Source organism: Balaenoptera acutorostrata, chromosome 10 (assembly GCF_949987535.1).
Source record: "Balaenoptera acutorostrata chromosome 10, mBalAcu1.1, whole genome shotgun sequence".
Taxonomy (NCBI): Eukaryota; Metazoa; Chordata; class Mammalia; order Artiodactyla; family Balaenopteridae; genus Balaenoptera; species Balaenoptera acutorostrata.
Genome location: NC_080073.1, coordinates 6,123,463 through 6,136,477, shown reverse-complemented (window position 1 = coordinate 6,136,477; position 13,015 = coordinate 6,123,463). Strand labels below are relative to the sequence as shown.

The 13,015-nt window shown below is 42.7% G+C and overlaps 1 protein-coding gene across 5 annotated transcripts in view; it reads left to right on the top strand.

The window, feature by feature from the left end:
* ATG7 (autophagy related 7) overlaps positions 1-13,015 on the top strand; it is a 268,513-nt gene that overhangs the window by 85,019 nt on the left and 170,479 nt on the right. For all 5 annotated transcript variants that reach the window (XM_057554298.1, XM_057554300.1, XM_057554299.1 and 2 more), the window contains 3 exons: positions 1,352-1,555; positions 3,273-3,388; positions 7,932-8,007. In XM_057554298.1, the coding sequence (XP_057410281.1) occupies positions 1,352-1,555; positions 3,273-3,388; positions 7,932-8,007 (396 nt within the window). The remainder of the gene's footprint in view (positions 1-1,351; positions 1,556-3,272; positions 3,389-7,931; positions 8,008-13,015) is intronic.

Sequence of the window (13,015 nt, the reverse complement as noted above, 5' to 3'; positions counted from 1 at the left end):
AATGACGTTAAAGACAACTAAGTGCTCCTAGAGCCATCTTAAGGAAAAAACGGAACGAACCTTTTGGTCAACCCCATAAATCATGGTACATATGTGTGACGGAATAGTATGCAGCCGTTCACGGTTATGTCTTCAAAGAATTTTAATAACACGGAAAATACCACATTATGTTAAATAAGCAAGATATAATATTGTATATATTTTTTATCAACTATGTTTATATATGTAAAGATATCTATGTTTATCAAAGGATGGCAAGAAGAAGGGAGAAAGGGAGGAAGGGAATGGGAGAGAAAGAGAGAAAATAACAGGGAAATACCTCAAACTATTAATAGTAATTGAGCTGTGAGATTGTGAGTGATTTTTGTTTTCTTTTCTGGTATGGTTTTCCTTGATTTTTTTCCAGCTTTCTCTCTAACCATAAATTTGGGAGAATAAGTTAAATTACAACTAAGAGAATTTCTTACAGTATAAATGAAAAAAATTGTCCTCAAAAACCTATGTGGGCGGCTTCCCTGGTGGCCCAGTGGTTGGGAATCCGCCTGCCAATGCAGGGAACATGGGTTCGTGCCCTGGTCTGGGAGGATCCCACACGCCACGGAGCAACGAAGCCCACGTGCCACAACTACTGAGCCTGCGCTCTAGAGCCCGCGAGCCACAACTACTGAAGCCCGCACGCCTGGAGCCCATGCTCCGCAATGGGGGAGGCCACCGCAATGAGAGGCCCGTGCACCGCAGCGAGGAGTGGCCCCCGCTCGCTGCAACTAGAGAAAACCTGCACGCAGCAACCAGGACCCAATGCAGCCAAAAATAAATAAATAAATAAATAAATTAAAAAAAAGAAAGAAAGAAAATATTCAAAAAAAAATCCTATGTGGAGAGTGAATTATATGGTATGTGAATTATATCTCAATAAAGCTATTATGAAAAAAAATCTCTGTAGAAATGACAGAGGACAGCATAATGCTGGAAAGAATGGGTTTGAGAACTATCGAGACAGTTTTATACACCTACCTTTTACCAGCTAAGCGACCTTGGGCAAGTTATGGAAGTAACCTCTCTGACTTTCAGTATCCTCATCTGTCAATAGGAAATGTTTGCTGGGAATTTTAAATGAAACCAAATGAGATAATTTATGTTAATCACTTGTTAATAAGTCTTTTGCACTTAATAAGCCCTCAGTCTTGGGTAACTTTTACCAACATTAGCTTCTAGAATCTAATTATAGTCATATGCAAACATTTATTGCAAACACTTATAAAACAAATTTTTTAAGTGGACCAAATATGAAGTTAACCATGGCTTAAAATATGTCTCTTAACTCTAGCATTTTATTCCTTGAAACTCACAGCTGGTAATCAATGCTGCCTTGGGATTTGACACATTTGTTGTCATGAGACATGGCCTGAAGAAGCCTAAGCAGCAGGGAGCCGGGGACTTGTGTCCCAGCCACCCTGTGGCACCTGCCGACCTCCTGGGCCCATCACTTTTTGCCAACATCCCTGGCTACAAACTTGGCTGCTATTTCTGCAATGATGTGGTGGCCCCGGGAGATGTAAGTGGATTTCTTTGTTATTCCAAATATTTCCTACAACCGTCTTGCCCACTAGAGTGGAGAGACCCAGTTCTTTCCTTTACGACTATTCAGATATTGTCTTTTAACAAAGAGAAAAATTCTCCATTTGGGAGGGGGCGGGGCATGGCCTTATCCCTCTGTGAGCCTTGTTTGACATCATCAGCTGTGTACAGCTCTTCCCTGTTCACCAGTGTAAACGCAGCAACAAACCATTTTTATGGAAAGCTCAGCAAGGAAACTGCAGGGTAGATTGGTTCCTGGCAGCGCTTAGCGCTGTATCCTGTGTGTATCTTAGTGAAGAGGGCGTTAAATGAGGAGTCTGAAGACCCAGACTGCAGTCCGGGCTTGGACACTGCCTCACGGGATAACTCCAAATAAGTCTGTTAGGCTCCCTGTGCTTCTGCGGGATGGGACTGAGGCCCAGAAGGTTGTCAGACTCAGCATGTCAAAATACAGGATTTCCAGTTAACTCTGAATTTCAGGTAGATAGCGAATAATATTTTAGTATAAGTATGTCCCATGCAATATTCGAGATCTGTTTATACTAAAAGATTATTTGTTGTTTATTTAAAGTTCAAATTTAACCGGGCATCTTGTATTTTATCTGCCAACCCCAGTAGGGGGGGGACGAATACTTTCCCTGACTATTAACAGTGCACGGTGGTTCAAACATGGAAGTGCTCTGGGCAACAAGCGCTACACTGTTCCAACGTAAGGTTCTGTGTTCTTAATGCTGCCATGGAAGCAGGGTGAGCAGGAATGGTCTTTCATCAGAAAAGGCGATCCCTTCTAGTAAAACAAAGCAGAGGTGTTGTCTGTACCCTCCCCTCCATTTTCACCTTCTACTAAAACTTGTTCCTTACTAATTTACACCTCTTTTGGATGACTGGCTTTTGTGTCTTCCCAGAATAAAGAAAAAAATATCCTCTTACGTGAAGAAGGGTGGCTTTATCTCCATCATGGGTTATAATATACAGCTGACCCTGTTATTTCGTTATTACCAACAAGTAGGATTAAGGATCAGCTGCAGTAAAGTTACATCTGTTCATAAGGCAAAAATTTCAGAGTCAAAGTGATCCCTAACAACCCCTTAAATTTGCCCAGAGTTGGAAAATCAGAATTTCTTAGGTTGAACTAACGAAGGCTTGTGTTTGGAGCCACATTGTAGCAAAAATACTTGTTCTTAAGCCCTGAGATCACGCTCAGGGTGACAAGATGCCTCCACTGTGAGGGGCACATGGAAACAGAGGATGGCGGGGACAGCAGATCGGTGCTCCCGCCTCCCGGGCGCTCCGAGGGTTAGCGCAGTCACGGTGGCAGAGCAGGACCATTTGCTCTGTTCAAATGTTCTTCGTCTCTGTGCCTCTGGCTCTCAACTCACAAGCACAGTGGAGTTGAGTCGGTTAAAAGAGTGCATGATGCCATTCCATGTGTGAGGCAGCTAGGCCCCCCATCTTTACTTTGTTTATAACTGCTAATCCTCTTTAGCGTGTTACCTTATTTAGTTACCTAACTTGTATATTTTGTTTTTCTTGGTACTTGCAAGAAATGGTATTATGTGAGGCTGACTGATCTTTGCCAACAGTGAGCGTCTGGTATGTGATAGAGCTTTATCGTGGAGGAGTTTGATGCTTCACTCAGCTGGCATTGGGCGGAACAGAACTTTGCATTCACGTCAGTGACTGTTTCTCTGTAGTCAACCAGAGACCGGACCTTGGACCAGCAGTGCACTGTGAGTCGTCCGGGACTGGCCATGATTGCAGGAGCCCTGGCGGTGGAATTGATGGTTTCCGTTTTGCAGCATCCAGAAGGGTGAGTTTGCCTTTTAGAGATGGGTGTTTAAACAAAGAAAGCTTTTGTATCTCCCTTGGCCTTTTCTCAGTCTGAATTTTCTGAGAATTCTATTGCTCTTTCCATCCTCAAAAAAACAAGATTTTAAAAAAACCAGTCTGATTCTTTGGCCTGGAGAACTTGTCATTGTGATCTTTGGAGCTGTATCTCTGCATCCTTCTGGAACTGAACTCTCCTAGAGTTAATTGGTAATTGATAATAAGGAAGGATAAAAATTTTGGTAGTGGCCTTAGGACCTTCATGCATCTATTCTCTTAATATGTTTTGATCTCCTTAGCCCTGAGCATTTGTAAGGCAATACGTGAATCACGTATGATAGAAATTGCATTTAGGTGTATGTAACAGATCCATCTAAAGTGACTTAGCCAAAAGGGTACAGCTTGATTTTTCTCATGCGGCAAGAAGCTCAGAGGCAGCTTCCAGGGCTGGTACAAAGGCTCCGATATGCCATTAGGGACTGTTTCCTTAGCATTCACTCGGCCACTCTTAGCTCCCTTCCTTATGCTTGTCACCTGTAGTCACAAGATGACTGCTCTGCCAACAGTGTTGCTTCTGTGTTACACTTAAGAGGAAAGGAATGACCAGAGGATGAAAGTTGTGCTCAGCTGAGCCTGCCCCCTTTTAAAAGGCTCTCCGGGAAGACTTACTTATTGATTCTAAAACTCCTATATCACATGACCTTGCACTCGTAACTGCAAGGAAGACGGACAAATGTAGTCCTTTGGCTGGGCATGTTGCCTCTCTCAATGAAACTGTGATGAGATAGAAGTGGAGAATAGATTGGGCAGGCGCCCAGTACTGTCTGCACATTCATTTAAAAAAATTCTGTATGTATTTTAAACCCTAGAAGATATTATTATTGTTATATAGTCGGTATTCATTTCATTTTGCTAGTATTTTCCTTTTTGTTACTTTTCATTTCTTTCTGTGACCTTGAGCTTCCATCCAAGGGCATTTCCTTCTGCCTGAAGAATACCCTTTATTATTGCCTTTAGAAATGCTAGTGACCAAGATATTTCAGTTTTTGTTTGTCCAAAAATGTTTTTATCTTTATGCTTGAAAGCTATTTTTGCTGCGTACAGAATTCCAGACTGGTGGTAATTTCCCTTTAGCAAGTTGAGAGTGTACTCCTGTGGTCTCTGGCTGCCCTTATCCTGGTTGAGGAGTAAGGTGTGTATCTCGTTGCTACTCCTTTGATACAATTTGTTTTTCTCCCTCTTCCCCTACCCTCAGTTGCTTTTAAGATTTTCTCATTGTTTTTGGTTTTCAGAAGTTGGGAATACATACCTAATTCTGTTATTTATTATTGTATACCTATTTCTGTATTTATTCTGATTGTGCTTTTTAGTGCCCCTTGAATCCGTGGCTTGATGTTTTTCACCCACTGTGGACAATTTTCAGCCATTATCTCCTAAAACATTGCTTCTGCCCCTTTCTTGATTCTTTCCTTTTGAGTCCCCAGTTGCATGTTAGAATCAGCCTATGCTCTTTTCTGTACTTTCCATAATTTTGTCTTTCCTTACTTCAGTCTGGCTACTTGGTTTTGGCTTATCTTCCAGTTTACTAATTCTTCCTTCTTCTGTGTCTATGTTTTAAACCATCCATTGAGTTTTAAATTTCATAATTATATGTTTCACTCTTAGAGTTTCCATCTGATCTTATTTTATACATTCCCTCTTCTCTGCTAAAATTGTGATTTTGGTCTTTTTCATTCTTTGAACACATTTGATCATGTTTTTCTTTTAAGTCCTTATCAGTTATGTCCATTAATGGGATCTCCTATGAGCCTGTTCCTATTGTCTATTGTTTTTATTGGCTTTTGGTTATGTATTGTCTCCTCATATACCTGGTTTTGGTTTTTTAAAAAAAAAACAAAACCTTTTCATTATGGAAATTTCAAACATATATGAAAAGATATATAGATAGATAGATATAGATAGATAGATATAGATATCTTCTTTCTCACACACACACACACACACACACACACACACAATTTGTGTATATATGTAGAAACCACCTTGTATGCACCATCCAGCTTCAACAATTACCAGTCATCATTTATCTGTACTACTGTCCACAGTTTTTCTCCTTCCACTGACTTATTTTAAAGCAAATCCAAGACATAGCTTTTCATTCATAAAAATATATCTTTTTAGTATGTATCTTTACTATTTTTACATATAAATACAAATAAAAGGCAATTCCCTAATATTACCACATATCCAATCAATATTTAAATTTCCTCAATTCCTTGTATCTTCTTGGCTATATTTGATTGAGTACTGGACATTATATTTGAAAAATTACAGAGATGTGATTTACATTTCTTTCTGGCAAACTGCTAGGCCAAGGGGACTACCATCCTAGAACATTTTATCTAATTAGGGCTTATCTATTTCCAGTTCACTGTTAGTCTGAGGATGCACCCCTGTATGATCCCAACCCAAAGCCTGGGATATTTTCCATGGTTCCTCCTTATAGGCAGACCTCAACTCTGGATTTTCCCATCAGCCTCATGAGTCAGTGAGTATCACTGTTCAGCTTCTGATCTTGTGGCCACTGCTTTTGGACATTGACAATCATTTTATGGGGGAAAACTCCCCTTGCAAATGCCTGGTTTACCTCTGTGGGCTTCCCTCCTCTTATAAACCTTAGCTCTGTAATTCTCCCCTACTGTGGTAGCTCTCTGATGCTTTCAAACGGAGGTTTGTATACTTTGTCTGGCTTTCCCATTTGTTCTCAGTGGGGGGATTGGTCCTGACCACTTAGTCCACCAATGCCACACCAGTTATAAAAATATTTTTTAATTTATTAAGCACTCATAGGGTTAGGCTTGCATGTGAGAGGAAGGCAGGGAGTAGGCTAGTGTGTTTTGTTTCAACTTGACCTTGGGCCTTTTGGTAGTCTCTATGTGTAACGCATTGTATATATGTTATATTACAGATATAAAAATTAGCACAATTGTGGTCTAGGCACCCTCTCTTCTCCAAGCAAGGAGAAGATCTTACTTTATGACTTATAAACAACAGAAGTAATTCATCTTATAATAAATAAAAGTGAGACAAAAATTAAATTAATTGTAAAAAATAGAGTCAGTAATTTAGAAAAAGAAAGAAGGAAGGAAAAGAAGAGAAAAGGAAAGGAAAGAAAATGAAGAAAAAAGAGAAGCAAAAGAAAACTTAATAAACAACTTAAGACTCTCTCAATATCCGCTGGAGACTGTGCTGTCGAATGTGATATAGTGAAGGCAGAGTGGAGCCAAACAGGTATTTACACCTGACTGTGTGACAAACGCATTGTGATTTATCTTATTTTCAACGCTTACATAGTGCTTACGTTGTGCTAGGCATTATTCTAAGCACTTTACAAATAGTAATTCATATAATCCTCATAGCAAACAGATTAGGAAAGAACTCTTATCTGTCCCATTTTTGATGGGGAAATTGAGGCATAGCGAAGATAACTAAGTTGCTGAAATTCACGTAGCTGATAAGTAGTAAAGCTGGGATTAAGCACAGCCCAGTTTGGCTCCAAACTCTGTTTTTAATCACTCTGCTATGCTGTTTGTAATACAGGCAGGAAAGAATTGAATTTTTGAAAGATTTGTTTTTCCAGTTCTCAGAAATCAACATGAATATTCTATTTACTGTATAACTCAGAGTTCTTCTCCGAGTTGAAAAGACAGCCTCTGTACAATGTTGGTAGCATACGTAACAGTGTAGATGCTTCAGAGCTAAATGAAAATAAGCAGCTTTTTTTGTCTTCCTCTCATCTTTGTCATCCCCCTGGCACCTATGTTTATTGTGGCCCCCTGACAGGAAGCATTTGGGTTAAAATCTTTCAGAGCTGGCTCTGAGTCCTTGACACTGACCACTCTGTCTTCCACATTTGCCTTGGTCATAGGCTAAAACCAGGGTCTGTGTCACGTCTCTTCTGTAACATAAGTAAACATCAGACTGTTATTCCGGAAGGAGTATTCGTTCTGCCCAACTAGTCCCTCGCTTTTCTTTCTCCTTCCTCCATCGTGGTAGCATTTACATCACCTCAGCAAGTTAAGGTTGGAACGTTTTCTGTTTCAAAATTTCAATTCAATTCAACAATGTGCTGCGGTGTTTTACAAGACTATTTCAGAGTAAGGGAGTTAACATTAGCCAGACGTTGCACTTGGCAATTTATCTAACTTATTCCTAATTCATTTCTCACAACTGTCTTATTCCTGTTTTATAGGTGATGGACCTGAAGCACAGAGAAATTAAGCAACTTGCCTGTGCTCACAAGCTCTGGTCTTTCTGACTCTAAAACACAAGCTTTTTTTTTTTTAAACTATTCTTCTGCCTTCCTCCCAGGGAAATTAGGGGTTTTTTTCCTAGCTTATGCTGCCTAGCAAGGGGTGTTTCGGTTATCCTTATAAATCTTATGTGGACCTCCTCCAGATCGTCCTCACAGGAATTAAGCATAGATTTTTATGAAATGAGCAGCTCTGATGGTTTCCTTTCCTCAGGGGCTACGCCATTGCCAGCAGCAGTGACGACCGCATGAATGAGCCTCCAACCTCTCTCGGGCTCGTGCCTCACCAGGTTAGTGACTGGGAGTGAAACCACAACTCTGGACCCGATCCCAGTGGTGCAGTGGGAAAGTATTTGGGGTCATCCCAGCCCACCTCTTCTCCACCCTCTCTACCCTCCAGCTTCCCTGGAATTTCAGTGGGAGTTCCTTATGAGCACCTGGAGGAGATCCCATTCTGCAGGATGGTGTCGAGATGAAATCCTGAACAAGCGGCATTACCCAGAGTCTTGATTTAGCATTTAGCATGTTGACTAGGGGCCTAGCGATGGAGTAGAACAAGAGAGAACGGGCTTTGGAACCAACCAGACAGCGGCTTAAATCCCAGCCCTGCAGTTATTAAGATGGCCTTCCTTGGCCAAGTCATTAAACTTATCTGAGCCTTAGTTTTCTTATCTAGAAAATGGAGGCAAGAATACCGACCTCAGCTGGTAGCAGTAGAGATGAGAGATGTTATATAGAAAGGGCTCAGCGACAGTGCCTGGTACGTCACAGCCCTCAGTAAATGGTGCTGCTAGTTTTGTTGCTGTTGTTTATTATTACTGACTCCTTAATAATAATAGAAGCCAAATAATAGAAGCCTTTCTGGGCATGCATGGGAAGGCCATTAGAAGTGCACAGTGTCACCAGACAGTGGGGTGTCTTTTCAGAAAAAGAATCTGAAGCATCATAGGGAAGGTCCACCCATAGAGAGTGAGAGAGAAAAAAAGCAGTGGAATGAAAATGTTAAATTCGTGTTGCCTCTTCACCAGTTTTTGTCACTATGCTTTTGGAGGTTTTCTGGTCTTACTTTTCGGAAATCATTTCTCTGGGTTCCGTATGCGTATCTCAGTCTGTAGCAGGAAGGCTGTCTAGTTAGCGGAGCAGTGAGAGCACCCGACAGTCCCATCTGGGGGCTTGTGAGGACAGACTCACAGACGCGTGCAGAGAGCGGGGTAACTCACGCAGGTCGCGTTCGTCTCTCTCTCTCTGCCTCCGCACACCTGCCCTGTCATTTTCTGGTTGAGGGTCTGAATCAGAAGAGGGGAAATTACTTGTCCACGGTCATAGAGGTAGTGGATATGCCGAAATCCATACCTAAACTCGGCACTCTGACCAGGGCTGCGTATGAGGTTTTGTGAGTGGAAATAGCCCCGGCCTGCATTTTGGGAGAGTTTGCTTCGAATCGCTGCTCTGGGCCACTTGCACTACGTCACCTGTCATGGATTTGTGTTAGGTCACTTACCTCCCTGGGCCTCAGTTTCTGTATCAGTAAAAGCAGGTGCTTTACCTCGTGTCCAGAGTTGTCTATGACGAGGCTTGGTAAAGCACACAACACCATGCAAATGTGACTTTTCCAGCCTGCCTCACTCAAGGTGGCATTTATTTGACATGAATGGGTTAATCTTTTCTGCAGAAACACTTCAAGTAGGACCCACTAGGCCCTGTAATAAGCCCCCATCATGAGGAAGCTGTCCCCCAGAGCCAGCCTCTTCTGTGGACGCGCTCATTTGAATCCGCACCCTCGTCCCTTCTCACGTCTCCTTCCCTTTCTTCTGACCTTGAGATGTGCCCTCATCTCCTTTACAGATCTCATGCTGAGAAGGGCCCTAATTAAATTTTCAGTCATGCCCCTGCACTGGTTTCCTTCTTTAAGTCCTTTATGTTAAATTACCACAGTTGTAGTTTTCTCAGTGCTGAGGCCAGAGGGCAAAGCAGTCTCTTTATAGAAGGGGTCCGGTGTCAAAATGCATGTGCCCATGTTTTTAAAGTACTATGGCAACTAATCCCTCTCAGTGTTATTTACCCCCATGGAGCCTTGCAATTGTCATTCACCCACTCTTCTAGTTCTTTCTCCTCGTTTTCAAATGTCTGAAGGATTATTTTGGTTGTTGGCCATCTCTTCATTTGGCCTTTTCAAAGTCTGAAGAATAATGCAGCCATATATGGGAAAAGCCCAGTGCATGCGTGTGTGTGTGCGTGTGTGTGTGTGATTACTTGCTTACATTATTTCAAGTTTCAAGCCTTTATTTTTAGCTACTTTCTAAAAAAGACAGCAGAGAAAGAGCTTTAAAATTAGTCAGGGTTGTGTGGTCCCTATTTTATAAGGCTTTAAATTTCTTCCTTTTTTTTTCTTTTTGAAGTGGAGTGAGTGCATTTATGCAACTGTGTTTTGATTAGGGGACCACCGTTTCCACAAAAACACTGGGCTGTGTTGCAATGCAGACTCAGCACTTACCCCCTCCTTTTCCTGGCTCTCTGAGACAAATGACTTCCTGTTGGAGAGGAACTCGGTAAACCCCTTTGTGTGCTTTGTATACAGAGAATAGCCAGTGACGTTCCCTGGGCTCGTTTTTTCTCCATTCCCCAAAGGACAGTGTTTATTAATTGGCCCCTGTGGAATGAGATGTAGTAGAAAAGTGATAGTCCTTGGACGGAGAATCACAAGGCCCCCCACCAGCAACTCATTGTGTAATCTGGGGAAAGTTGCTTAACTTCGCCCATGCTCTCTGCTTCTCAGCTCTCCCCGGTGTCAGACCTGGGAGGCCTGAGGATTACTTAGTCCATCTCTCCGTGGGACCACAGGCAGAATTTGGCTTATCCAGAGATTGGCCAAGTGCAGAAAAAGGCTTGATTAGTCCCTGAAATTCAGTGATATTCAGCCTGAAACAACCTCTTATTGCATTTGAAAACCGTGAAAAAACCATTTGAAGGTGAGAAAATTGGCTTATGGGTTTGTTCTTTTTAAAAAGTCTCTGGCCCACTGTGTGTGGATGGGATTCTGCAAGCAGGCAGCAATGAGTATAAGCCACTTTCTGTCTATAAAGGGAATGGTTTTTTAATTTGTCATTTTTATCTATATATAAAATATACACAATCACACAAATCATTAAGTATACAACTTGGATTCTCACAAAATGAACACCACTCATGTACCCAGCACACAGATCAAAATGAAGTGTTATCAAGTACCCCGACATCCCCCCATGCTTCCTCAGTTATCACTGCCTCCTTCCCACACAGAGACACGCAGCTCTTGGCTCTGAACACCTTGGGAGACTTTTGTCTAATTTTGAACTTTCTGTAAATGAAATAATATAATACATGGTCTTTGGAGTCTGGCTTCTTTGGTAGAGAGAACTTTTTCACTGTAGATCTTAGCGCATACTATTATTTCCTCTGCTTCCCAGCAAGTGGGCTCTTTTATTTAAAAAAAAAAAAAAAAAAAAGGTGGTGGGGTTGTCTTTTCCTGGCTCCTGGGGTGGTGACTGTTCGGTGAGGCCAGACCCCTTTTTCTGGTTCTGTGGTGGGAGGCACAGTTCAGGAGTTATCAGATGTAGAGGCCACTCCTGATGTCTCCAGGAAGTTGGTGTGCAGGCTGGTGAGACAGAAATGTGACAGAAATGAACAGCCGATGTAGCTGCTGATCATTTGACTGGACATCCCTCAGAGAACGGAAAGCATCGTGGCAATTCAGTAGTTGTCTGAAAACCACGGTCATGAATATAGCAGTCCTGCATTGATCCCACCGTGGACCAGGCAGTTCACGTTTTTTGTCTTTGGGCAAATGGACTCTTGGTCCTCAAGTACTACTGAATGAAGACCCTGGATGGGTACGCCCCTCCTAGGGATTTGGACTTGCCAACCCCATAGTTCTCTTGGGCTTTGTTTTAGTTACTTTCTTTGTTTTAGTTACTTTCAGAAGAGTAGAACAAAGCCCAAACTAGGACAGGACCTGGGCAGGGACCAGCCTGGGAAATCTCCCAGTGAGACGAAAGCTGAGCTAGAGCTGTGGTCTCTAGCCAAGCCTCGGCCTGCTCTTGACTTGGCCTGTCTGCACAGGCTGTGCCCCACAAATCCTCAGGCCATTCGCTTTCAGTAAGGTCTCTTTACCGTGCTCCGAAATGCTGATCTCAGTGTGCCTCTAGGGTGTGGACGGACTGACTGCTGAGGAAGGAGGTTAAGAAGATAAGCACTAAGCTGACGCTGTGCCAAAGCGCCGTTAGGTTCAGAGAAGTTCCGTGACCGGCACGCAGCACAAGCGTTTGGTTCCACTTGCCTTTGGCGTTTCTAAGGTGGTGGATGTACCCCAAGCCACTCAGATGTGGTGAAGTCTCATTCCAATGGGGAGGCCCCTGAATACAGGAGGGATTTGGGTACAAGATCCGACAAGGTGTGGGCTTCCCTGCGTGCAAGGCCCCAGAAGAAGAGAGGGGCATTCCCCTCTCGTGGCACACAGAGTGGGGATAAATTACACACAGTGCCAGAGTTCCAGAGCATCTCAGGCAGCATCTCTTGGCCCAAGAGGACTTGGGCATAATTTTATCAGTTGAAGGACGTCACTTGTGCCCCAAGAGTTTTGCTCACCCGATGGGGCTGTCCTGTTTGGGAGGCCCGCGTGGGAGGGAACCAGAAGGCTCTGTGATCATACAGATCCGATTAGAATCCCAGCTTTGCCTCTTAATTTCATTTTCATCCATTTGACAAAAGGGTTCAAGGCAGTTCTTGCCACTTGTCACTGTGTGAGCTTGGGCAGGTTACTGATCCTTTCTGAACTTCATATTTTAAATTACTAAAACGGGCATAATAATATACTAAACAACTGGGGTTCATGTGCAGATTAAATTACATTATAGATTACATTAGCACAGTTCTGGGCACCTAAGGGGCATTTGTAAATGTTGTTTTTATCTTTCTCTTTCACTTTTAATTAAAATGGTAAAGTGGGTGCCTATGTAGCTTCCTAAAAAGAAAGTTACAAGGAGTCTCGTAAAACTCTGGAAGCAGTGAGTGTGCAGGGGAGGGTTGGAAGGATCAGTTCCATCCTGCACTGTTTCTCTAAGGATGGCGCTGGCTCATTTCCAGCTTGCTTCTTCTGCCCCTTGGTGGCCCCTGTTTGACAGTGAGAGATGGTTCAGTGATGGTAGCTGAAGCTGTTGTCTGAAACAAAGACCTCTGTGGTGCGCCTGAGGTTTTGCAATTGCTAAACTTTATTTTGGCGTTGAATTTGGTTAAGACTCTCTTCAACATCCAAGAGCAATG